Below are 26,726 nucleotides of genomic sequence, written 5' to 3' on the forward strand. Positions count from 1 at the left end.
AGAGGCCTGGCAGAGAAGCTACTGTCCACCAAATCCACACCGCCCTGCCCTAGCAAAGACCGCCGAGCCAGGGACTCTGTGCCACTCTGGTAGCTGGGTGGAGCCATGCCATCAGGGCTCATCAGTGGCATCTGAGCAGAAGTGATCCTTGTCATTTCTTGGCCAAGGTGGTCAAGAAACGGGTGGGCCTTTTCTGCTCTTCCCCCTCCAAGAGCTGAATGCCAGGGGTTGGCACAGCTATAACGTGCAGGGGCCGCTGTGCCTGAATCAGCCACCCACCAGGAATATTAGCAATGGACAGTTGAGTGAGTAGAGTCTATGGAGTTTCAATCATCAAAACTGGGAGGTTCTGTGTTAGAGTGGACAGCAGGGCCTAACTAATACGGGAAGTGTCTTACATGTACGGGGTGGGGAAGTGGGCGGGGGAGGAGACAGGAAAGGGCTAGAATTGGGCAGATGAGGCTGGAAGCCGAAAAGGCTTCCAGTACAAAGCCCAGTGCCGGGATCTCGTTGCAGACATCTCAGCTGTGTATGGACGAAATCAACTGGAGTCTGAATGCTTGGACCCTTTCAGACTGCTCATGCTTTGGATTAGGAAGCAAACCCAGAGAGACGAAAGGATGCAGCCAATGTCTTGTAGGGGCCGTGGCTCACAGACAGTGTTCCGGATGAGAGCCTGGTCCGCAGGCTCCCCGTCCCCTGGGCCCACGGATGTCCCCAGGCGTGGCGTGGTGCCTCCTGTACACCCTGCTGATGGGAGCGATGAACCGGGTGGGTGGCCATGGAGAGAGGGACAGATTTAGAAATGATTTCAGAGATGCTCCCTACTCCACAGCGGGTGTGCTCCGGGGGCTGGGAACGGGCGGAGCAGCCGGTCTGACTTTGTTCTCAGATACAGGCCAAGGACGGCCCTCCTCCGCCTTCTCCATCTCTGGTCTTATTTTGGCACCCGCAGCCTTGCCGTGGGCTGCAGAGGCCCACCACCCCCGGATGAGTTCATCTGCCCAGGACCCGTGGGAGCTGCCTCAGGGAAGGGCTGGGAGAGGCCCTGTGCGCAGTGGGGTCTCTAGATTCTTCTCCCCTTACAAAGGGCTCCTTTGCTGCGAGCCCAGGCCACTGAGAAATGTGGGCAGTAAACTCAATTTTGATTGAGTGTGTTGTGAGCTCAGGAAAGGGTCTCGGAGCATCAGACCTCAGTTCAGTGGTTTGAAATAAATGGGTGGGTGGAGGGGGCGGAAATAACTTCCGTTATTCTGGACAGAAGGCAGCACTGAAATTGACTAGTGCAGAGAGAAAGCCAAAGGTGCTGTTTCTTGAACTTGAGGGTCCTCAGCCTGTGGGTATGGGTGAGCTGGCTTGTGTATTTTCATCATTTTTTTTCTTAAGGTTAGTTTCCCCCCATCTTTTTCTCCATGGTGACAGGCACTCTCATAATGTGTCATATATTGATATTTTCCCTCTTTTATATTAATAGATAATGCACATCTTTTCTATCCAGGTCTAGGCATAGCTATAGACTCCCGGTCTTGTGCTGCCCCCTCTGCCTGGTTTCATGTCCTCTTCACTTGGCTGACTCAGTTTTAACTGAGGCAAATAAGAACCATCTCTTTTGAAAGGGTTCTCCACCCACCTGCACCCTCCACCTCTCGCCGCCCCCTCTCCCACCACAGGGCTTCCTCGCCTCATGCTCCCTTGGCACCCTTTGCTTACTGTAATAATAGAGCCCACACCGTATTGTAATTATAGGTACTGCCCGGAACCTGTTGTTCTAGAATTGGTAATGACGAGTCCCATGATCTGTGGGACCGATTCCCAGATCTGGGGTGTGTGTACCTCTCACCGGAGCTGCCGTATGACGAGGGACCCTTTACAGACTCAAGCGTCTAAGGCAGGGTCGCTCCACTCTTGAGTGTGACCCAGGGACCACCTCTGCAGGCTCTCCCGCCGCAGGGAGGTGTGAGAATCCCGCTCTCTGCTGGCCTTGCTTCGGAATGAGTGTAGGGCAGCCAGAGGCGTGGGTGTGTGGGAAATGTTCCTCCTCCTCCCCTACAAAGGCGGGAAGCTAGGAACTGAGAAGGCAGACTGGCATTTTCACTCCCCCTACGTCTGGGAAATTTCCGCCCTGTGGCATCTGGTGGGAAGGAATGCAGCTGTGCTGTCCAAGTTGAACATGCCAGCCAGTTGCTTCCCAGTCTCTTCTTGCCGGTGACGGGGCTCTGCCAGTGGGCCACACCAGCCCCAGGTTTTAACTTGACCTGCAAAGAGGCCGGCCGGGGGAGGGTAAGGAGTGGGCAAAGGCAGCCATATCCAGATCCTGGGGCGCTGAGGCACTGCGGAGGTGACAGCTGTGTGAGGACAGGGAATGAACTCTTCGGAAACAGTGGAAGCTGGTCCTCACTGGCCTTGTGCTCCGCTATGCTTCTGGCTTTATTCCAGATTGTTCCTGAGACCAGCTCTCTGTCCCTCCCCAATTTTTCTGGAGCCGCCATGTAGCCATTCAGGAATTTTTTTAAAATCAGCCAAGGTTGGGTTCTTTTTTGTTTGCCACTAGAAACCACGTCTGAAACAACGTACAATATGCCCAGTGCTCTACTGTATGCTCATTCCTGTCCTGTGCTTTCTTTAGACCTTTACTCACTGCAGCGTATATAGAAACTGCCCATTTTATGGAAAAAGATCCTGAGATCCGAGTCTGTAATCCTCCAAGCTCACACATGAGGGAGAGGTGGAATTGGGATTCTAAAGCTGCTCTGCCTCAGTAAGCAGTCCACCCTGTGGTTTTCAGTGCACAGCGTGTTGTCCAGGGCAGTCCTGGGCTCAGAGGGCACTGATGGATGGGTGGATGAGTACATGGATGGGTGTATGGATTGATGGGTGGGTGGATGGGTGGATGGGTGGATGGGTGGATGGGTGAGTGGATAGATGGATGGATGATGCATGGTTGGCTAAAAATACATTTTCAAAAAGAAAAAAGAGCTGTAGCCTGTATTCGTATTGTTTTAAAGACACTTATGAGGAATATAATGAGCAGACCTGCTGATCACCCTGAGGTTCCCAGATGTCTCTGAGGTTAGTTTGCCAACCCCAATGGAAGGGCTTGGACTTTCCCATTGAGAATGTGAAGGCAGCAGGCCCGCTGCAGGGGAGCCAAGCAGCACGTCAGCAAGCAGATATGACTGCATTTCCCTGACATTCTTCTCGAGCCTCTGTTTGGAAATGTAGAACTCTCTTATGGGTAACGACTAGTTAATGAATTAATCAACCAATGAAAAATGGCATGACATCCAGGCAGATGGAAGTCACGGCAGCGAGATGAGAGCAGCCCAGCACAGGGAGCGCATGGCGCACAGGTGGGGCGTCGCCTTTCTCACCTGACGTTCTCGTAGCGATGGATGTAGATCCGATGGAACTGGTGCTGCAGGTGCTCATCTTCCACGTTGGTCATGTCGTTGATCATCTCCAGGACGACAAAGCGGGGCAGCACGGACAGCACGAGCCGCTCCTGGGACAAAGCAACAAAGAGGGATAGTCTTGTTAGGCTGGCCACCGAGGCTCAGAGGGGCGGGCGGATGGCAGGGAAGCCATGGGCTGAATTTTCTGAGCAATTGTTCATCTCATCCCATTTACGAACATGACAAATATCTAGGGACTACTTGCTATTTGCCAGGCACTGTGCTGGCTTACTACTACAGGAAGTGCTTAGGAAGTGAGGAAGTATGAATTTAGAGTGGCTAAGTTGGTGGCCGAAGGAATTCAGAGTCAAGAGTCAGAACAAAGGAGGTAGATATATCCACTGTCAAGCTGGTCCCTAGAACAGGTAGAAACATCCCTCGCCAGGTGCCGGTGGCCCTGTTCACCCAGTCACTGCAGGTACTGTCACAGCTCGGAGGGGCACTCAGTGCCCGGAAACAGCAGGTGCTAACTAAATGCTTCCTAAACAAACACCTGGACACATGGAAGGCGGAGATGGTGTCCAGCTCAGCGGTGCACCCCCTCCAGGGGCCAGCAGTGTCCCTGGGACAGGGTAACTATTTGTGAAACACATTCTTTAAGTGGCAATTCCCTTTCAGTCCTCGAGCAGGACACGGTGCTTTGAAGGGAGACTTTTATAGCAAAACTCTCCAGTTCCAGGCTTGCCTGCCTCCAGGCAGCCCTGCTACTACCCGGCAACAGCCCCATTCCCTCCCTGTGCAGAGCATGTTCTGGAAGACGAACTTGGCCTGGAGTCTGCTTAGAAAAGCCCGGTTGCGACACTTTTGTTTCCCTCTGATTTGTTGACTACTGGAGACACATCACTCACATCCCCTGAACACACCATTTAAAGAAAATGGGAAAGTTGCCCCTCCGTACAGTTCCCACTCCTGCTGAGCCGTAATAAATGGTTCGCCAGCTTCAGCGACCAGAAGTATCAGAAGCTCTCCTGGAGCCAGACTGGGGCCCAGGGTGGCCTTTGAGCTCCGTTCTGCACATCTTTTACTCCCTGTTTTGTGTGTTTTCCCCCCCTCATTTGCATGAAAAGGGGCCTGGGTTGATTCAAAGTGCATGGCGGCTCCTGTCTGGATTTACACCTCATCTCACGTGACGCGCTCCATTCATGCCGCCAGAATGGCTTCATGGTATCAGTTGCTAGAGTCCCCCCTGGGGGAGGCAAGGTGGGAACACAGAGGCCCAGCATGGGAGCAGGGGTAGCCCCCGGCAGACAGAGTCTGGGCGTGCACGAAGCCGGACCTCGGCATGGCATGGCGTCAGGAAGAACAGGCCACTCCCAGGCTCTCGCAGACTGAGAGGCTCTGACGCACCTCCCTCTGCAGCGAAGGCCCAGGCACAGGGTGAGAGACTCACTCCGGTTGGTCGTAGACCATAGTTTGTTTCAATTGACCACTCACTCTGTAGACGCCAAGTGCTCTGCATCCAGTATCTAATCAAAACCTTACGTGCCCGGCCGGCGTGGCTCAGAGGTTGAGTGTGGGCCCATGAACAAGGAGGCCACGGTTCAATTCCCGGTCAGGGCACATGTCTGGGTTGCAGACCTGATCCCCAGTGTAGGGTGTGCAGGAGGCAGCCGATCAATGATTCTCTGTCATCATTCATGTTTCTCTCTCTCTCTCTCCCTCTCCCTTCCTCTCTGGAAACAATAAAAAAATATATATATATAAAAAAAAGAACCCAACACAGGTTTAGTAAGGAACGGGTGGCTGTATTATGCGGATTCCTTTGATGACAATGAGATGTATATCCAACTCAACATAGCTGAAGAAAAATCAGGTTTATCATAAGTGTACTTCCTGACTCTGTGACTGACCCCTCTGTATCACAATTTCCCCATCAGTAAATTGGACATGATAATAATAGCACTGCGTGGCCGGCATGGCTCAGTGATTGAGCGTCAGCCTATGAACCAGGAGGTCACGGTTCGATTCACGGTCAGGTCACATGCCTAGGTTGCGGGCTCAATCCCCAGTGTGTGGCATGCAGGAGGCAGCCGATCAATGATTCTCTCTCACCATTGATGTTTCTCTCTCTCTCTCTCCCTCTTCCTTCCTCTCTGAACTCAATAAAAAAACCCCAAAACAACAAAAACTAATAGCATCTGCTTCATAAGGTCGGTGTAGAGTTAATATTTGTGTTAACTGAAATCACAGCCCGAATGTTTGATGAATTCACTGGCAAGCATGCTCTATTTTAAGCCTGGTTTTAGAGCTCTAATTGTATATTGGTGCTGAGGAGAAAATCATTTAGTGTAGGGACATTACTCAGGATCTATGGGGAGAATGAACAGGCAGAATATGTAAAAGGCAATTGGGCTACACAGTGACAAACCTCCAGTCACATTTAAAGATGTGTCATCAAAATCCTGACCCTGGCTTTTGAGTTTATATTTTAAAGGCTTTTATGGCATTTTTACCCAGAACTGTAACTGTTTCTGAAAGCAAAGTGTGAACTCAGCCGAGCGGAAGTTGTGGTTTAATCAGCTCCTAAAGGCATGTTCTCTCCAAGCTGATTCAGCAGGGAGGTTGAAAGTCTGGGTAAACGTCCATGTCCCCCTGGTGGTGGTCTAGGGTCCCAGGAACTGTGGTTCTGCTCCGAAATGCAAAGACTGCAGGGCTTTGGAGTCAGGCGAGCTTGAGTGGGATCCTGCCTGAGCTCAACAGCTGATTTGTTCTGTGCCTGTGACCTTTGGGAACAATAATAACCTTCCTCCCAGGACTGTTTTTCACACTAAAGGACAAAACCCCTTTTATAGATCCTGGTACACAGTAGGTGCTTATTAAATAGCAGAGGTCATCAGACATGTTTTAATTCACCCGGGGGCTAGCTCGCAGGCCACGGCCTGCAGGATGCTGGAGTCTGTATACTCTTCATTGACATGACATGGAGTGTAATTTAAAGGACGACACACAAAATTCAGGTTTCAGGGACTTTTTCCTTCTTTTTATCTTTTTCAAGGAGTTAACATTTTCTCGGGTCTCTTCATTTAATAAGTGCCCAAATATTTCCAATTTGAAGTCTAGAGACTAAGCAGCCTCCTGTGTCCAGTGGCACGATTGGTGGCCGTTCAGAAGATGCCCAGGGTCTATATTTTGCGGGTGGACCTGGAAGGTGGCACAGCTCTGGCGTGAACAGCCATGGCTGCGGGAGTTTCCTGGTCTCTGCCCCTCACAGCCAATGAGAAGCTGGTCCGTAGAGTCCACAAGAGGCACACTGATGCCCCAAGAGAGGATCTGCCCCACCTCCAAGGCCAACGGACTAGACGAGTCCTGATGTCTCCTGACGGCAGGGGTGAGGGGGTCAGGAAGGCATTTTATCATTTCATCAGCACTCAGAAATCCTCTCTAAGATTTGTCAGGCCCACAGAAATCCGTGTGCCCTGGACGTCCTTCTAAGTACATATTTGCAAATGTCAAAGCACACATCCCTCTCCTATTCCTCCCCACACCAAGGAGCACGCATCTTTGGTTCTATTTGACTATTCAATTCAATTTCCTTCAATAAACATTAAGTGTGTCTGCTGCGTGCCAAGCTCTGAGGGCGATCCTGGTGCTGATTAAGACTCCAGCCCCGAAGAATACCCAGCCGGCGGGGCATGCAGACACGGCAGCGTCCTCGAGGCTTCATTCAGGAAGCGCTGTCATAGAAGCAAGACCCTGGCACTTTGGGGACCCCGGGAGTGAGACAGGGGCGGGTGGGGAAGTGGGCCTGGTGAGGCCGGTCCCTCAGTCACACCACAGCATTGAGTTCAAGCAGGCTTCACAAGGATTCACTGAGGTAGGGAGGATTGTTCCAATTTCACAGATGAGAAAACCAAGGCACATCCAGCTACACCCTCTGCCCAAGTTACTACGGCTCACGGTGCGCACGGCTGAGATTCAAAACCAGCTCTGTCTGACTGAACTGCCAACATCACAAATAAGTGGCCTGTGAACCCAGTAGGGATTTTCTCAGAAATAAACTTTCTAGTCAGTGAAATTCTAAGATGAAAAAAATCAAAACTCACAGGCAGGCTTGTCATTGGGAAATTCTGAGCTGCATTCCCTTCACCTGTGATTAATTTTTTCATACCGTGGTCACTTCCAAACCTGCTATAGTAATATTGCCATCGGGGATGAGGGACAGGAGTAAGGCTATAAGAGCTACCAACTATTGCTTCCATATGCTAACAACAACACATATTTTGGACAATTACAAATCCCAGTGTGGAAAGTACCTCTAGATTGTAAATTTTTTGTTTCTGTTTTTCCCCCGAGAATATTTGGACAGGTATAAAAATAATACATACATTTTCAGACTGTCTTCCATGTCTGAACACAGGTAACCACTTGGGTATTTACAAGGTAGAGGTTTTGGTCCTGAAGGTGGGGGGTAGGGGGAGAGAACATTCGATCTGTTCCGAGGAGGCAGGGGCAGAGGCCGGGGCCGGGTGCAGGGTTTGTGGTTCTGAGACGTAAACAAGCTGGAGGGATCCTCTTTAAGAAAAACATTGAAAATCATAACTGCACACTTGCTAGGGCCCTGGAAGGCCTTTAAGGAGGGCCCTGCTGCTCACACTCCACAGCTTCCCCGTCATCTGCTCCTGAGCAGACAGACTGTCTTCATTATTGTGAATGCCGATGGTGCCCACACCTAGGACTGCCTGGCCTGTGGCTGCCTGGGGACAGATGAGACAAATTATTGCCTGTATCAAGTATTAATATGGGCTGTTTCTGTAGATACCTGATTATAATTACACCACAATACACGTTTTAGAATGCTTTTATAAATGCTTTCTGCACTCATCCACTGAAAATTTAAAAACATTGAAATTATGTTTTGTCTTGACACTGAGTAGAGCTTTTCACACTCAAAATCATCATAGTTGAATAGCAAGTAGAGCAGTTCTGATTTGGAGATGGAAAGACTGATTAAAATTCAAATAATTTCCTTGCAGCATTATCAGGAGATTGTACATCCTCCTCAAATACAATATAAAAAAATAATACCTTTAAAAGTTACCTATATGTATTCTAGCCCATCTAATGGTCAAAAGAATCCAGGGAGGTGGGAATTAGTAAGATGATCTTACAGGCGGAGAATCTGAGACTCGGAGAAGCAGTTTGCTCAAGGCCAACTTATGCATGAATGCAGGACACCATGCCACATACCCTGCTTCTGCTACATCTCAAAAGGTATGACTTGTCCAGGTGTGGCTCAGTGGTCGAGCGTGGACCCATGAACCAGGAGGTTGCGGTTTGATTCCTAGTCAGGGCACATGCCTGGGTTGTGGGCTCAATACCCAGTGTGGGGCATGCAGGAGGCAGCCCATCAATGATTCTTTCATCACTGATGTTTCTTTCTCTCTCTCCCTCTCCCTTCCGCTCTGAAATCAAGAAAAAAATATATTTTTAAAAAGGCATGGCTTATCAGGCCAGAGCTCGCCAAAGGAAACTAGGTCAGAGGCTGGAGGACACGGCAGAGGCGGGATGGCTGGTGGCCCCTTCGCTGCTGCTGCACTTGCACAGATTGCCTGGAGAAGGCACGCAGGTCAGGTGTGGGCCTGTGGTCTCTGCAGCCCCCTCCTCCCAGCCCATCAAAACAGTGGCTGATGAGTTGAATCATCACTGTTCAGGCCAGTGTGTAATTATGTCAGCTTTCCGCCTGTGAGAAGAGCAATTATCAAACACTTCTCATTTACATTTGAAAAGCAGAAAATCACATAATCAGTATGGCTTACCCGGAAAATACATGTAATACTCACTCATTTATTAGTTCTATTATTTCAACCTGAAAACACCAGCTACCCCTTACAACATAAGGTGTAACTCAGTTGCCTTTGATTTTCCCATCTTTTCATACTCCAAACACCTCAATTGGTTTCTCCCTGTATGGATTTAAAGTCAACTCAGTGTCTGGTAGGCTGAGGATTTTTTTTTTAATGTGGAATGTAGTAGTTCATGAACAAAGCAAATGTCTAAGAAGGAGTAGCAGTGATATTGACAGCCCTGCTATCAACAACGGCTCTTACTGGGCACTTACTGTGTCCAGCTCTGCACACGAACCATCTCATTTAATTTTCACAACAATTCACGAGGTAGATATGTTTATTATTATTTGTTGTTGTTGTTTTGTTTTTTGTTAATCTTTACCCGAGGATATTTTTCCATTGGTTTTTAGGGAGAGTGGAAGAGAGAGGGAAAGACAGAGTGAAACATCGATGTGAGAGAAACACGTTGATTGGTTGCTTCCTGCATGAGCCCTGACCAGGGCCCGGGCTCGGGGGGTGGGGCCTGCAACCAAGGTACATGCCGTTGACTGGAATCGAACTCGGGACCCTTTGGTCCACAGACCGACGCTCTACCCATTGAGTCAAACCAGCTAGGGTGCTATGCTTATTATTGATACTTTACAGAACTGGAAACTGAGGCCCAGAGTGGTTAGGGAGTTTTCCCAAGGACACAGAGCAAGTGGCAGGGCCTGGGTGTGAGCCCAGGCCTCTGGGTCCATCAGTGAGTGAGTTCTGTGGTCCAGCCTCTGTGCTATGGAGGCTGATTTAGGACCCATCCTTTTCTTGGGCACAATGGGTCACGTGGGGCTGACTCCCTTGTCACAGTCTTTCCCACGTCTTCATGTAACCTGTGTTGGATTATCATCTACTACCCATTCATACATCTGGTAAACTTATTTCACAAACACACATGTCCTAAGGAATAAGCCAGTGGTAGACACTGTGCTCTGCATGGGGCAGAGTCAGGGACATGTTTCACCTCTGCCTTTATCATGCAAGCAGTCTAGTTGGCTGAGACACAGAGAAATGGCTGTAATGAAATATGAACGGCCTTCATATAGAAGTCAGCTCAGGGCACCACTTGTGTCTTGCATATTCCAAAGAGATACCAGGACAATGGGTGTGAGACATAAAATACTTTGTTGGCGAGTGAGGAGGTGTCAAGATGAAATATTTACATCTTGGCGACTTGTATATAAAAGAAGAGGCTCCCGTAGACTACCTGCAAACTGTTTTGAACAATGGGAATGAAGAAAGAAGAGTTGGTGGAGTAGAGAGTTCAACAGGAACACCCTCTGTTGTAAATGAAAAATCCAGCATCCATTGACTAAGGAGGGAAGGGAAATTATTCAATATTTGTCAGTAATCTATCCTATATAATAAAAGGCTAATATGCAAATCGACCAAATGGCAGAATGACCGGTCGCTATGATGAGCACTGACCACCAGGAGGCAGATGCTCAATACAGGAGTTGCCCCCTGGTGGTCACTGCGATCCCACGGGGGGAGCGCCACTTAGCCAGAAGCCCTGAGCTGGGTTCACAGCTGGTGAGCGCAGCGGCAGTGGCGGGAGCCTCTCCTGCCTCTGTGGCAGGGCTAAGGATGTCTGACTGACGACCTAGGCCCCCTCCCCAGAGGGAGCGGGCCGAAGTCATCAGTCGGACATCCCCCAAGGGCTCCCAGTCTGCGAGAGGGCACAGGATGGGCTGAGGGACCACCTCCCCCCCCCAAGTGCACGAATTTCATTTTGTGCACCGAGACTCTAGTATATATATAAAAGCCTAGTGTGACCATTCAACCGTCCAACTGGTAGCTGTGATGCACACTGGCCACCAGGGGGAAGACGTTCAATGCAGGAGCTGCTGAGCTGCGGTGACTTGGCAGCTGTGGAACCAGAGAAGAGAAAGCCTGATTCTGGGGTGCATCACCCAAGAACTGCCCTCTCGCAATCTGGGACCCCTCGGGGGATGTTAGAGAGTAGGTTTTGGCCCGAACCACGCAAGCCAGGCCGAGGGACCCTACCGGTGCATGAATCCATGCACCGGACCTCGATTTCTCCCATATTTGGCGAAGGGACTTGTGGGAAAGGCTCCTTAATTCAATCGTTATTTTATTCATTTGATAGAATGTTACTGAATGTCTCATACCATGTTAGATATTATGGGGAAAAATATTGAGTCCTCTATTGATCAAGAAGCTTACAATCCAGTGGAGAGGTATCAGACATGACACATATAACTCCAAGTTGCAAAGGGCCAAGCTTGTCAAACTCCAGTTTACTATAAAAAAAAAAATCTCATTTTTATTTCTGGTACCTAACTTAGAGCTTGGTCTACATTACATAATGTAGTCACCTGACTAAATAGTCATAATACATTTGTTACTATTAAAGCTCCAAGAAAAAGTCAGTTAATGTGGAATTTTTACTGGATTTTGATGACTCAGCTCAGGCCTAAACAATGAAGAGACATCAACCAAGTGTTCTGGATAGCCCCTGGATCAAACTGTGCCTGAAGCCTATTAAGAATGGAACTCAGCAAGTCTAAACCTGGTTTGGGAGGAGGGGTCAGCACTTTGGAAAAGTATCTTTTGGAGTTGTTACCGGTTGCTTGCACTTTATGGGTAAGCACAAAGCTGGAGCCTTTACTGGTAGTTGAGTTGGGAGGAGCCAGGAGAACATAAAAACCCCTGTGAGAAAACAACGGTACCTTCCTAGAAGCCCTGCACTACCCGTGGCCCAGCTCTCCTAGCTTCTGGTGGCCACCAGCACTCCTTGGTGCTCCGTGGCTTGTAGATCTCTCCAATCTCAGCTCCAGCTGCATATGTAGATCCCTCTACTCCAGTCTTTGCCTCTTTCCCCGCATGGCATTTGCCCTGTGAGTCTCTGTGTTTCTTCTTGCCTTGAGAGCAGAGTTCTCAGCATGTCTCAACTCTGTAGACTCTGACCGCTAATGAAGACTACTTGCAGTGTGTTTAAAAGATCAATGTGGAGTCCTTTGACTTTTCATAAATAATTTTTTAATGGCACTGCATCACAATAGACCTCCATTTAACAGATTCAACAGTCTGTCCTCCTGATGGAGACTCCAACATGCGAAAAACTCATCACTAGCCGGCCCCTGTCTGGTGTCCCCCCCATGTGTGCCCCACACTTCCGTCGTATCTTTACCAGGAGGCAGCAGTGTTTGTTTCCAAATCTGCTGATACCAGTTGTGTTTGCTATTGCTCTGACCACATTTAACTGAGTATGGTGTAAACAAAATGTGAGTGTAAAAAGGAAGCAAGCATTTGTTTCTATGAAAAATAAGTTAAACTCTTTGTAAGTACTCAATTTCCTTCTAAAATAATTGCTTTCCAATTACACGTGAGCAAGACATTTGCAAAATATTAGAAACAGCAGATGATTCTAGAATGGTTCTGTATTCAGGTTGTTCTAGTAGTATTTCTTTATTATGTATACTTCTTTTATTTTGAATGTGGTTTATGCAAAATAGAGAATATAGAATTCCTGTCAATGGACCCATACTCAAATCCAGCTGAAATAAGCTATTTTAGGCATGGGTCACTTTAAAAAATACGTAATTTATTTTCCACCTGCCCTGTTTACTACCACATTTGAAATGTGCCCTCAACTACATCAGGCAACAGGGCATGCCTGGCCTTCAGCATTTTATAGTTGGGCCGCCTTAGGTTTCCAGCCCCAGTTTTCTTTGGACCGATTTATGGGAGAGAAGGCCCCCACGTGGCTCCTTGGTTGCTCCCCAGCTCCTCTGGCTGGAGCAAAGGTGATAGGGCAGTGATGGTGATGGATGTCCTGTCTCAACTGCCTCTGGAAATGTTAATTGTATGCAAGTGAGCACAGGGTGCAATTAGTACTTCCCAGGACGCCAAATCTGAGTAAGAACACAAACAGCAAGAAGGAAACCTGTAGTTACTAGAAATAGAATGTGTTCTGCTATAAAACTCAAGATATGGCCCAGGTGGTTCAAAAGTTCAAGGACCAAGTATGATCCATCCCCAAGTCATCCAAGGGTAGGTTTTATTGATTTTTAGAGAGATAGAGATAGATAGAGAAACATCAATCTGTTGCCTCCTGCATGCACCCCAAATGGGGATCGAACCCCCAAACTAGGTCTGTGCCCTGACCAGAAATCAAACCCACAACTTTTTGGTGGAGGGGACAATGACCCAACCAACTGAGCCGCCCAACCTGGGCCCCAGTGCTCATCTTTACTGCTTGATTTCCTCAGATCCACTTTGAAATTACAGGAGGGTATCATTTTGAGGGAAGAGCCAAAGTTCAGAGAGTTTAAGTGACACACCCAAGGTCACCCAGCTATCGTGGTAACAATCCAACCCAGGTTTGTTCTACTTCAGAGCTTTCTCTCCTTCCACCATGCCCCAAAATGCAAACAGTGGGCAGGAGAAACTGCAGAGAACGAGGCCGCCAGATGGAGAGCAGGAGTTGGCGGTCCACCCACATGGGGTAAACACAAACCTTCGGGTGAAGTCAGCTGCTACAGGAGGGTCACAGACGATTAGCACTGGGCCTCTGCTCACTGCTCTAAATCTTACCAGCAATTAGAGGGAACCACAGTGTCAACCACAATACCAGGCAGAGTGTGAAAACCCCACGTTAACTACAAATTTCTGAGTGCTAAGGAAAAAGAAATAGCTCTCGACTGGACACAGCAGAGGAGGCTTCCTGGAGGAGGGGCATGAGCATCCGGTTGGGGAGATTTTCACATTTGTAGGGTTCTTTACAGCTGAGAGAACACTTTTTCCGGGCATTTTGGTATTTGTCTCTCAGAACTGCCACAGGGTGAGGACAAGAATAATTATTTCTAATTGAGAGATGAGAAAACTCTTGTCCAAAGTGGTTCAACAACTTGCTTCGAGTCACACCAGCAAGTTGGGAATTGAAATGGGACAAGCACCTAGGGCTGCACCCCAAATATTGCCATTTCCGTGTGTAATCAACATGTAACCGGTATGTAAAAAAGAGGTCTTTTGCATTCCTTTTTTTCCCTCTTTGGTATTTTCTTCAAAACTTGGTGTGTATTTTATTCTCACAGCGCATCTGAATCTAGACGAGGCACATTTAGACCAGGTGCTCAGTACCCCCACTGGGATGGAGGACGAGGAGAGCTGTTCTGACTCCTAGTCTTTCTGGTCTACTGAACTCCCTCAGAAACACAATGGGAGATGGGAGTAGCGCCTCTCATACAAATAAAACAAAAGGAGCATGTCATTGAGGGTCCTAGCAGGACACAGTTGGTACCTCCAAAGAGGTCATGGGAGAGAGCTTAGTGAAGAGTTAAGAAACCCAACAATGGGTGGGAAAGCACCCAAAGGCTAGGAAGAGTGGATCTACAAACACCTCTGGAACCTGGCAATCCTGTAGCTATGGCTGAGGGCTGCTGGATAGATTCTGTGGCCTTTGGTCTGAACATGCAGCCACTGGCATTGCACAGCCTGGCAGGGTAGGAGATGGAGAGATAAATCCATTGACCCCTGCCCTTCCATTCAGAGCCGTCTTGGCAAACCCAATCAGAAGCTAGAGGGTAACGGCCTATTGATGCATCCATAGACATTAGCCTCCTGGGGCACAGAGAAAGGCAGGGAAGAATAGAGACTAGATCTGGAGGGCAAACAGCGAAAAACCAGCAAAAAATTGAAGGCACAGAGTGTGGGGGCCTGTTTGCTGTCTGGTGGAGCGTCAGAGCACAGGATGGAGGTAGCCAGTGACATGACTGAAAGGTCGGGCTGGAGCCCGGTCGTGGCTTGTATTCTGTAATCAGTAACTATCATGGAAGGAAGGCTTTAGTGTGAGGTCTTCTACAGTAAAACTGGGTACTAAAGAGACGGTCCTGGCAGGCTTTATACTCGTTGGGTTTTGAGATTTGAATTAGCTACACGCCTCACCTCTCAAGTGAACCCATTGAGAAATAGACACGAGAGGCATACAACAATCAAGACCAGCCACTTTATTGCTGGGGACTGTGGCTGCAAAGTGAGTGAACATGGGCTTCCTAGGCCTCCTTTTTGTACTGGTTACAGGTCTCCAGCCAGAGAGAGAGCAGGTGGGCCACTGTGGGGCTCACTGAGCCAGTGGGCTCCCTGCTGGAGGAGAGGATGCACATTCTTACCCCACAAGAAGGCCAAGGGGCTATGAATATAGTACAACGGAATCCTGCTCTATGTGAGATAGAGAGACAAGATGGATGGAGAGGAGCAGTGGCTCATGCTCCCTACATTCCCATGAGGCTCGATATGTCCACAAAGTCTCCTATTTCATAAAGAAAATGGGAAAAAGTGAACTACAGCTTCTTTTTCAGGAAGGATTTTAGGGTTGACTTCAAGTGGTTAGAGCAGTTTACTCTAGTTAACGACTGGTTAGCAGCAGTCAGAAAGCTATTTTGTGGGAGGGATTAAGTAATAGAAAAAGAAAGATAGGGACAGTTAGTACATAAATGGGGGAGACAGCATCAACAGGAAGTGGCACCACTGGAGGTGGGTGAATCAGGTACAAGGATGTGTCATATTGAAAGGAAGTAGGTTTTAGGGGGATGAGAGGCTCATGACCAGGCTGACCAGTGATACCAGCGGGAGACACCGATGAAGCTGTCCATGACGACAGGTATCTAGAGCTCAGAAGAGAACATGGTGTTAGAGATGCTGACAGGGGAACAATCCAGAAGCAAAGGTTGAGTCATGATAAATCACTCAGAGAGAGACAAGAGACAAAAATGGTTATTTAATGGCTATTTTTAAATTAATTGAAAAGAAAAATCAATTCCTCAATCACACTAACCACATTTCATGGGCTGCTCAATAGTCACATGTGGTTAGTGGCTTTTGGATGACATAGAGGTAGAATATTTCCATCACATTTTACTTGTATTCCCCCAAATACCTGAAAGAAATGAAAACAAAACTATGGAAAGTAATGACAGGAAGCTATGAAAGAAATAAAGCACAAAGGTAGAGAAGCTTATTGGAATATGATGATGAAGACGATGCCTCTGAGTGAAATTTATTTTTTTTAAATTTGCTTAGGCAGGATTCTACCTAGGCTGAAGTCATTTGTGTAAAGGAATAATAAAAGGTGAAGTCTGACTGGTAGGTGGAGGAAGTTCAACAAAGTTGTTAACTGACACGAAGACATTGGACTCCTGGTTTTGGAGGACAAGGACCCCAGAAATCAGATCCAAAGAGGAGAGTATTTCCCAAATCTACTCATTCACAAATATTTTTTGACAGAAAGAATATTTGAAAAACACAATTATAGCACTCATTGTATAGTCATTGTCTCTGCTCTTCTTCCCAGCGTGGGTTTCTCCACATCTGGATCCACAGCTATAGTGAAGACTGTGAGTGAAACATATCCAGTCTTCAAAGAGTTTATCATGTAGAAGGAAAAATAAAGAAAGAGCACAGCAGAATGCAGAAAGGTATCACTGCATAAAGCAGTGTACGAATGAAACCCTCATGGAGGTCACAGCAGGGGGAACAGAGAGGGTCTTTGCAGAAGATGTGACATTTGAGCTGAGCCTTGAAGAGTGGATAAGGTTTAGGGGATGAAAGGAGCTTTGTACCAGATAGGCAGGAAAAACATAAGCAATGGCATGAAAATGGCATGCATGTAGTACGTGATAAGAATGTTTAGGAAACAGAAATTCCAGTACAAACTGGAGAATAGTTCCAAAAAATATATTTATAACAGAAAAAGGTGAACCTGACAGATGGGTGGTACAAGGGTGGTCTTGAATGTAAGAGGTGGAGAAAAGCAGATAAATGGCTTGATGGTATGAGGTTCAAGAAGTGTTGGGATTATGAAGATACCCATTGACTTGGAACAAAAACCCCCACAAATTTTCTGAGATTCTGCCACTTTCAGGTCAACCTTGAATTGACTCTTCCTGAATAAATGAATGAATGAATGAATGACAAGGCTCTGTCTCACTAGCAGTTAACAATTATCTGTAGCTTTAAAAACCATTTCCTAGATGTTATAGGGCACTAATATGAATCAAACCAACCAACTCGGAACACAGTAGGAAACCCAACTTTCCCATCCAACCTATTGTCCGAACCACTAACTTCCATCAATATTGTCTAACAAAGATGGTAAAGTTAAACAGAATTGCTTTAACACAGCTGGAACATCTGCCGCATTTAATAATAAATTGTCCTGCTGCTGCAACATATGGCATCAAAAGAAACGTTATTCCAATGCCCCCAGAGCTTCTGAGACTCCAAAATGCCATGATTACCATAATGGTTTGGGCAACTCTCAAAGCTAAAAGGAAAACAATTAATTCATTTAAATATTTAAAATAAATATGGGCCATTTGGATCGTTTGGGAGGAGCAGCGGAATTACCAAAACTACAATAATTAGAATCTAACTCCCCAAAGAGAGATGTTCCAAGATGTGGCTTCCAGATGGAAAATTCCCCTGGCAGGTCTGTGCAAGACACAGGCTCAGCCCGCTCCAGGCTCTGCTGCATTGGATAAGCGTCCTCCCTCCACCACGTCTCTGATGGGGCCACAGTGGGCACAAATGTCTTGACTTTTACACAGGAGAATTATTTCAACACGGCCCTCCTGTAGGTAGAAGTGAAGCCAAGGCACCAACATTTGAATTCAATAAAACTCAGTTTAATAAACATCAATCAGAAGATGTTATATTCCAGCCATTGTGCTGAATAAATACCAGGGAAGCAGATAACCCACACAGGAGGAGCTGCCTGGAAGTAGTTCTTATTGGCCAAGGAGAGATATACAGACTAGTAAAGGTTCTAAATGGTTCTATAAGAGAGTTAATGTTAAAGCGTTCTGGAAATACGAGAAAAGCATTTCATTCAACCCGGGAGAAGCAAGCCTCATGGAGTAAGAGATGCGGGAGCGGGATTTTCAGAGCAGAGACATGAGGAGGGAGGTGGCCTCTCAGGCTGAAGAACCACATAGCACAGGGAAGCGAAACAGCAGTCCAGGGAGCCGGTGGTCATTGGTGAGTGCAAGGCAGGGTGGCAAAGAAGAATCTGGGAGAGAGGACACAGAGACTAGGTCCTGGAGGGCCTGTTGGGTCACGCATGGGGTTTGGACTTTATCTTGGAGGGAATGCAGCCACTGAAGGGTTTTCCTGAGAGAGGAGTGGCATCGATGTCAGGTCCTCAGCTTCCTCTGCCTTGGGCGAAGCGCTGTTCATCCTTAACCCTCCACTCTCACCACGTGGAGAAAGGAATCATCATTATGTGCACATCACACCTACAAAAGCAAGGTCTCTAGAGCAGCGGTTCTCAACCTGTGGGTCACGACCCCTTTGGGGGTCGAACGACCCTTTCACAGGGGTCGCCTAAGACCATCTGAAAAAACATATATAATTACATACTGTTTTTGTGATTAATCACTATGCTTTAATTATGTTCAATGTGTAACAATGAAATTGGAGGTCACCACAACATGAGGAACTGTATTAAAGGGTCGCGGCATTAGGAAGGTTGAGAACCACTGCTCTAGAGGCAATAGTGTGCCTAAGTTCCCACGGTCAAGAAGCGCAGGAAGTAGGATTGGAATCCAGATCTCCTAGACACTGAAGATTTTGCTTTGAACCCCTACAAGGTACTGCTTCTGAACCAGACCAGGCCTTTGGGATGGAGAACACATTGGAGGGAGGCTGGGGCCCAAGAGACCAGACAAGAGGTATTTAATATGCTCTGTGCTAGTTATAATTGATGATAAAAAAATTTTTTTTTTAAAAAAAAGCATAAAGTCCTTGCCTCTCTGAAGGGTCAATATGTGCTCAAGTTCTTGAAGCCAGTCACCTAAATTAAAAATGTCAACCTTTCGGACCATTCCGTAGTTTCTGCCTGGCATTGTGCCATCCAGTTACTGTGGGAGGGGAAGCAGATGTCGTAAGTAGAGAGCCATCTTTAAGGAGCTTTGCTGAGAGCCTACTCTAGAAGAGACATGGAGCAAAGGGGGTTAACATTTGCTGGTCTCTCCTGCCTGCTTGCTCTTGACCTTACGAACCACACATGCAACCTCAGGTTATCGAAGGAAAAAGCCTGTTGTTCAGGACCCCAAGCATCTCGTCATGCTATGGGACCCACAAAACAAGAGGCAGCACGGCTCATGGGCCACGTGTCCTTTAGCTACGGCTTGGTGATTTTTCTTGGGAAGAAAGATTAGTAACCACTATTGAATATTGAAAACTTCAGTCTTTTCATAACCACATATTCCATGCTGGTTTTCAGGCACTGCTGGGTGGGCTGTATAGAAGAATGAGTTATGGGTCACTCTTAGGGGGCTCACAGTTTACCCTAAGAAGGCATGCAGAGATTGAGAGCCAATGGGGCATGCCGTAATAGAGATCTGTAACAGACTTCCTCCCTTTTGGTATATACAGTACATCGAACAATGCCTGATAGTTAACATTCAATATCTATTTTTCATTGACTGGAAAGTGCAGTGTATGCCATTGAAGAAGGTACACACATTTGCTAGAGGGTGTCCCAGGGTTGTGCTGCATCACATTGTATACATCTTAACATCAGTATCTTTGCTAATTCTTTCTTCCTTCTCTCCCAACAAAGTTCTACTCATCTTCCTGTCCCAATCCAGCATAGAGCCTGAGTCTTACTTGTCTCTGTAGCTACTCCAACATAAATGGATGGGTGGGTGGGTGGATGGATGGATGGATGGATGGATAAGTGAATCACAGGAGTGAGTTACCATGGAAACACTCACAATTGCTCCAACAAACTACACGTTCTCCCTTCTCTCAGGATGTTTGTATGTGTTTTTTGACCTTTATACAGAACTCTTCATCACCTCTCAATGAGCTAAATCCTATGCACATATCAATTCAGGCATCGTTTCTTTCGGGTAGGCTTCTGTCCACCTCCAGTTTGGGTTTGACCCATACGCCATTCCCATAGGTGTCTGCATAGTCACCCATCTCTTTCTGTGTCTGGTAAATTCTGTAAAACCAGGAACCAATTGCTAGTGACCATTATATTCCCAGTGTCCAGCAAAGCTCTTGGCACACGCTAGAGCAGGGGTGGGCAAACTTTTTGACTCGAGGGCCACAATGGGATCTTAAACTGGACCGGAGGGCCGGAACAAAAGCATGGATGGAGTGTTTGTGTGAACTAATATAAATTCAAAGTAAACATCATTACATAAAAGGGTACGGTCTTTTTTTTTTAGTTTTATTCATTTCAAACGGGCCGGATCCGGCCCGTGGGCCGTAGTTTGCCCACGGCTGAGCTAGACCCTCAATACATAAATTAATTCATGGATGAACATATTAAGTTATTTAAATATTTCCTTTGTATCCTATCATGAGGTAAAGCCAGTGTTTGAAAAATCACACCAAACTTGAACATTTCTGTGGAATAAGGCGTTTTGATTCTGCATTTAGAAGTGTTTAAAAATGACATTTGGTCTCTTTTGGAATCATTTCCCAAGGAAAAAGGATCTGATGTCATTTAAGCCCTCGGGACAGTGTCTCCTTCACAAAGTATAGAATTTCTAACAGTTATGGTACTATAACTAGCTTTGGTAAGAGTTAAGTGGGGATGAATTTGTTAATGACACATGATAGTTTAAAAGACACGGAGCCTAATGCTGAGCTCTGATCACTGTGTCCTGAGGAGGACCACCGACCTGATTCCCCTCCCCCCATGAATAACTGCCAATTGGGGTTTCAACCGAGACAAGCCCATCCACGTGTTCTCAAATGAGTCCTCCCAGGACTGTGCCATGTTGGCTGCCTCATAGAAACCATTATGCACAATCAGGCTACTAGACGCTCTTCACTGAGCTGCAAGGGGCCTACACACACTATTTCTAACCACAAGGAACCTCTTCGGGGGGGAGGGGGCAGTATTATCATCTCCATGCTACGGATGGAGAAACGAAGACTCAGATCTTGCTTAAGCTCACTGAGATGGTCGGTCACTAGGCAAAGATTTCAAATCTTGTGCCGTCTCCTTAAAAAAACTTCCCTGCCCATCTCCACTGAGGTGGTTCTCAGGGATAATGGGAACCTGAAGCAGAGATCGAGTGTCAACGGAAAGATGCAGAGCCAGCTATCTCAGATATGACTGCTGAGGGAAGAGGGTCCCAGAAATGCTCTCCCATCACTGTGGACACAGGACCGTCACACGCCTACTGCACATTTTACTGAATCCTCAGAACCAGGGATCGTCCACCAAAAGATAATCTTTTCTTACAACGAGGCTGACATGATTCTGTATTGCTTTATACACATTATCTCATTTGAGGCAAGCACAATGTTGGGAAGAGAGACATCGCCCCACATGTGGGTGAGGGATCTAGGGCTGAAAGTTCAGTGGCTTAGGTGGCCCAACGAGGGGGTAAGGTAGCTGTGGCATGAACTGCAGTGAGCTTTCCACTGCACTCCGGTTGGCACCTGTCCTCGCTCCTGTATATTATGATTTTCTTCTTTTCACCAACTTAAAAAGATACAAAGATTAGAGAGGCTAGAGGAAGGTCCTTTTACCAGTGTTTGATTTTTATATCACAGTGACTCCAAGACACTCCCCTTGAAGGGTGGGAAAGAAGTCTTAGGGGTTTAACAAGACAATCATTTTAGTGTCTCCAATATTTCACCAACATTAAATAAAAGACTGAGTTGCCCAGACAACTCACCCACAGTTGCAGTTCTGGTTGCCACAGAGCATGGAGAAGAGCGGGATACATTATTAATCCGGCCGCATTCTCTGAATTGGCAGAGGACCCATGGAAAGAGTGACGTGTCTGCCTGGCGGCTGCTCTGCTTTGCAGAGGAACACAACGTATAGTCCCCGGAGAGCCTCATGTTTGGTGCGCAAGGTGCATTCTTTCTCAAAGTTATTCCTCTAAATTATTCTTTAGGGTTATTCGGGGCAACTACAATAAATCAGTGATGAGGTTCCATACTGGTTTTAGACATGAACTTAGAGATTTCCTAATTCTGGATCCTGAGAAGTCCATGGAGGAGCTGGCCATTCAGCCATTTCCTCTGTGCCCCTGGCAGTAACACATGGCGCTGGGAGCTGAGTCTTGGCAGGTGGCACCCGGCCTGTCTGCCTCATCCATTACCACACAGACCTGGTTTCCCCATTTCAAAGATCCACGTCTTACTGATGATTTGATCAAATGAAGATGAGGAAAATGCTGTGTCTTTTGCAGCTACTTTCTTTATAATTTTTCATACCAGTATTGCATAAGGCTTAAAATAACAAGTGTGTATCCACAGACTACTTTAAATAAAAAGAGCCTCGTATTGTAGAACATATCCATTGAACATAGAATTCCAAAGGGCACATAAACATGTTGAACATAAAATATGTTGATTCTATAACCAGTTTTCAACACCTTCCTGTTACTCCTCTTTGAAAATTGCTCTCAGAGGCTAAAATAGGCACACATTTTTAATGGATGAATAATTTTGATAGGGGAAAATCTTTATTCTATGAAAGCTAATTTTATTTTGGCGAAACATATAATTTGAAGCTATTTTTTAAAATTCTTATAACATCCGCCCAAGAAACTCCTTTATTTTAATGTCTTCAAACTTGAACTCATAGCTCCTACCGTGACCTGACCTGCTGTCCCCTCGTCCTGGGAGCCCTGTCATGTTCCATAAATTCTATTATGTTCGGTCATCTTTTGTGAAAATGAGATTCAGGTATTAGGAACCTCAAGATTCTTCTGTGTGCTCACTACAATTTGAATTGCTAGTAAAAAAAAATTGTATCTTAAATAACAATGTACAGCTTCAAAAACAGGAGGGTCAAAGAGGAGAATTTTAATGGTTTTTCGGAACCATAGCCTTGAAGCATAGATGTCAGTCAAGAGCAGCAGGAGATCACATTGAGACTAGAATCATTTTATTTCTTGAGGGAACAGTTACTTGAGTGTGGAGGACCTTCCATAACTATTTTAGACCTGGTAACTTCGTGACACACACTTTGAGAGAACACTGGCAAGTCCAGATGTGTTGGGGCAGAAATTAAGCTCAACAGGACTCGCAGCCTTTCCCATCGGTACCTGTCTTTGGTTTTCCGTCTCCAGGCGCAGCCTGGCCTCCACACACCTCCGAGTCTCCAGGAAGGCCTGGCGCTGGGCGCGGTCTGACAGGTAACTGATGAAGATCCCAGCCGTGTTCATGCACATGAATAACACCACCTGGGCCACCACCTGCAACAGAATCGCAGACAGAGCCCGGTTAGGCGGCTCAAAGAGGAGCTGTATAGAGGCAAGGAGAGAAAATCAATAAACATTTCCACGGCAAATCTTAAGGGAATAATCCCAAAGCTTAGTAGCAGGTGAGCAGAACCAAGTTCTTCATTCAGGTCTTGAGGCAGATGTCAGCCCCTCCGAGAGGCCTCCCATGGCCAATCCATCTAACGTAGAGCTTCTCCATCCCCAAGTTCGGTGTTGAACCTGGATCGGAGACATGAAGCAAGACAAGGGGCTCCTTCTCTCTTCCATACTCACCTCACTTCTCCTCTCCACGAGCTGAAGGTTTTGGCCTTTTAAGGGGCTGGAAATCAGGTGAGAAGAAGGGAAGAGACTCTTAAGACCCAGGGAAAGTATTAGTTGAAAAGCAATGTTGTGTTTTGACCTGTGCTTTCAGGCCCTCTTGGGTAGCATCCAAGTCCTGATGTGCTAACTCGAGAAAAGATATCACAGTGTCTGCTGCTTCTCACCTCCAGCGCCGTCACCCAACTCCTAGGCACCAAACTCTCCCGGCCGGAGTCTTAACCAAAAGCATGCGCTTTGGCATGTCTTCACAAGTCCTTCTCACAGCCGGAGAATGTGCCCGTGTGTAGGCCTCTCTGCTTTTGGACTTAGGTGTGTCTTCATTGGTTTCACACGTGAGCATTAGTGGCTGCACACTGGGCAGAGGGAGGGGCTGCAGAGGAGGGCAGCCCAAGCATTGGAGACTGCGGGGAATATAGGGAGATTGTGATCCTCTCCGCAACCCAGAGGGGGCGCTCGGGTGCTGTGGAGTCCTGGCCAAGTGAGTGGCAGCCACCCACCAAAGGCCTTTGCACCCACCTGGAGTTTCTGTAACCAGAGACCCGAGTTTGCATCCCTCAGCTCCACCATTTACTAGGCATCTGACCTTGGGCAAGTCACTTTATGCCTTCTTGAGCCTCAACTTTCTCATCTGAACAATGGGAATCAACCTTTGCCTCACAGAAGTAATATACATGTATGTATATCTATATATTTATATAGTTAGTATACAAGTGAATATATACGAATGTGCCTAGCACATAACAGATATCCAATGACTGTTGGATATATACAGGGTGTCCCCCCAAAATGTATATACACTTTGAATAATTAATTCCTATGGGTTAAATCTGAAAAGAAAAAAAAATCAATTGAGCTATCAGCTGTCAAGTGTGTATACATTTTTTGGGACACTCTATACTTTAATATAAGGCTATTTCCCCCCCAAATGCTAGTCTATGGTGTAATATGTATCTTTTATTTCTTTTATAAATTGTGCATTACAGATTCTCATCCTTCATGTTACAAACTATTCCAGAGGACCATAAAGTATTAAAATCTTTAGTATTTATGCTGTTTTAAAAAGAATGCTTATGTGCATTATTTGCTACTCAGGGAACAGTGGAGGGGGATTAGGGAGCCAGCTCAGACAGAGGGGCCTCAAATCCCATCTCTAACGTCCCCCCGCCCCCCATGACCAAGCAAGTCATTCCCTCACTAAGAGGACAGATACCACATAGTTTGGTTTGCTGATCTATGTAGAGCTTCGCAGTCTAGCCCAATGACTAAAGATCTGGGCTCCCATTCATGCCATTTATCATGTGAATTTGGCCCAGTTCATTTTTCTGGCCTTCAAAACCGAACTATTTTCCCGAAATGTTGTGGGATAATCAATGAAAGGACTGCTCACTATGCACCTGAGCAGATAAACGACATGGAGAGGCTTAAGCTTTAAGGAGACTTGTTGTGATGTGGCAGGAGGCAGAGTGAAGGCCCAGGTGAAGCTGGCTCTTTAAGGACCTAGTGGAGAATGGGATGAAAGTGGTGGGGGGTCTGTAGGAGTCAGCAAGCCAGACGGAGGAGTAGAGAGTACCACCAGCATCCCTGCGAGGGCGTGGGCTCTCCCCACAGCTGTTGGCCCTGTGGCCATGCTTCCTGCCTGCCCTTTATAAATAGGCCATGCTGAATTAGAAAAGGGAATTAGAAATAGTACGCAAGGAAGTTTAAAAAATAGCAGAGCAATAAAGGATAGGACACTTCAGTGAAAATCTAAGACAAAGGTAGAGAAGGATGCAGGCATGTTGAGCTCAGCTGGCATCCCCTGACAAGAAAAAGTAAATGATGGAAAACCTACATCAAAGCCCGAGTTCAATCAATGGTGTCCTGAGAAATGACAAAAATAATGAGAGGGAAAGGCAGGCTTTTCAGAAGGGAACAAGAAGACAGCATTTTGAAAACTAGAATTAAAAGAACAAGAGAACAGGGATGTAAGGTTTTTTAAAAAATGGACCAAAAAAACTCTGACATTAAGGAGGAAGCACAAAAGTTAAAGGCTAAAAATAGGAAGGATTGGAGGTGAGAAAAAATGATTAATCCCTTTAAAAATAGGCAAGAAGAAAATGATGAAGTTAATTTTTTAAATATGAGAAATATAACAGGTGGTAGCACAAACTATAAAGATAAACTATGTTCATGCAAAGTAGCTTCAGAGAGTAAACATCTATTTTCATTCCACTGCCTTCAGAGAGATAGACAACACAGTTGCCAAAATTGTTCCAAGAGTGCTTTGCAGCCGGAGGCAACCACTGCTTAGACTCTGCCATCTTCCATGCACGGGACTTGGCAACTTCCGTTTACACACCCGACTGCCTACCAGACACGCGTTCTGGCCATTGCACAATCCAGTAGTGACTGTGTTTGGTCTTATTAGCTCCATTTCACAGAATAGAAAAATGAGCCTCCCAGGGATAAGTAATTACCTAAGGCCACCAAGCTAGTATGTGGTATTAAGGCAGCCAACTGCCCTAGTTTGCCTGGGACACAGAACTTTATTTTTAAATGTGGACTGTACCAGGAAAATCAAGAGGAGTTTTCTCATACTTACATTTAGTTAATATGCATTTTAGTTAATGACAAGTTGGGGTGGGAAGGGGGGGGAGAGAGAGAGAGAGAGAGAGAGAGAGAGGGAGGGAGAGAGAGAAGCAGGTAGGGGGAGGGGAAGGAGGAGGAGGAGGAGGGGCAGGAGAAGGAAGATGTGGAAGAGGAGGAGGAGGAAGAGGAGAAGGAGGAAGTGGAGGATCAGGGAGATGTGGAGGAGGAAGAAGATGTGGAGGAGGAAGAAGAGGAGGAGAAGAAAAATGAGGAAGAGGGGGAGGAGGAAGGTGAGGAGGAGGAGGAAGAGAAGATGAGAAGGAAGGGGAGGCAGA

At 46.7% G+C, this 26,726-nt stretch overlaps 1 protein-coding gene across 3 annotated transcripts in view; it reads right to left on the reverse strand.

Moving 5' to 3' along the window:
* The window catches only part of ADCY8 (adenylate cyclase 8), a 136,616-nt gene that overhangs the window by 83,898 nt on the left and 25,992 nt on the right, over positions 1-26,726 (reverse strand). For all 3 annotated transcript variants that reach the window (XM_070392349.1, XM_070392348.1, XM_070392347.1), the window contains exons 2-3: positions 23,326-23,475; positions 3,372-3,502 (exon numbers count right to left, since the gene is read on the reverse strand). In XM_070392349.1, coding sequence (XP_070248450.1) covers positions 3,372-3,502; positions 23,326-23,475 — 281 coding nt within the window. The remainder of the gene's footprint in view (positions 1-3,371; positions 3,503-23,325; positions 23,476-26,726) is intronic.

Source organism: Myotis yumanensis, unplaced genomic scaffold (assembly GCF_028538775.1).
Source record: "Myotis yumanensis isolate MYYU_CA2020_CCGP unplaced genomic scaffold, mMyoYum1.0.hap1 SCAF_15, whole genome shotgun sequence".
Lineage (NCBI taxonomy): Eukaryota > Metazoa > Chordata > Mammalia > Chiroptera > Vespertilionidae > Myotis > Myotis yumanensis.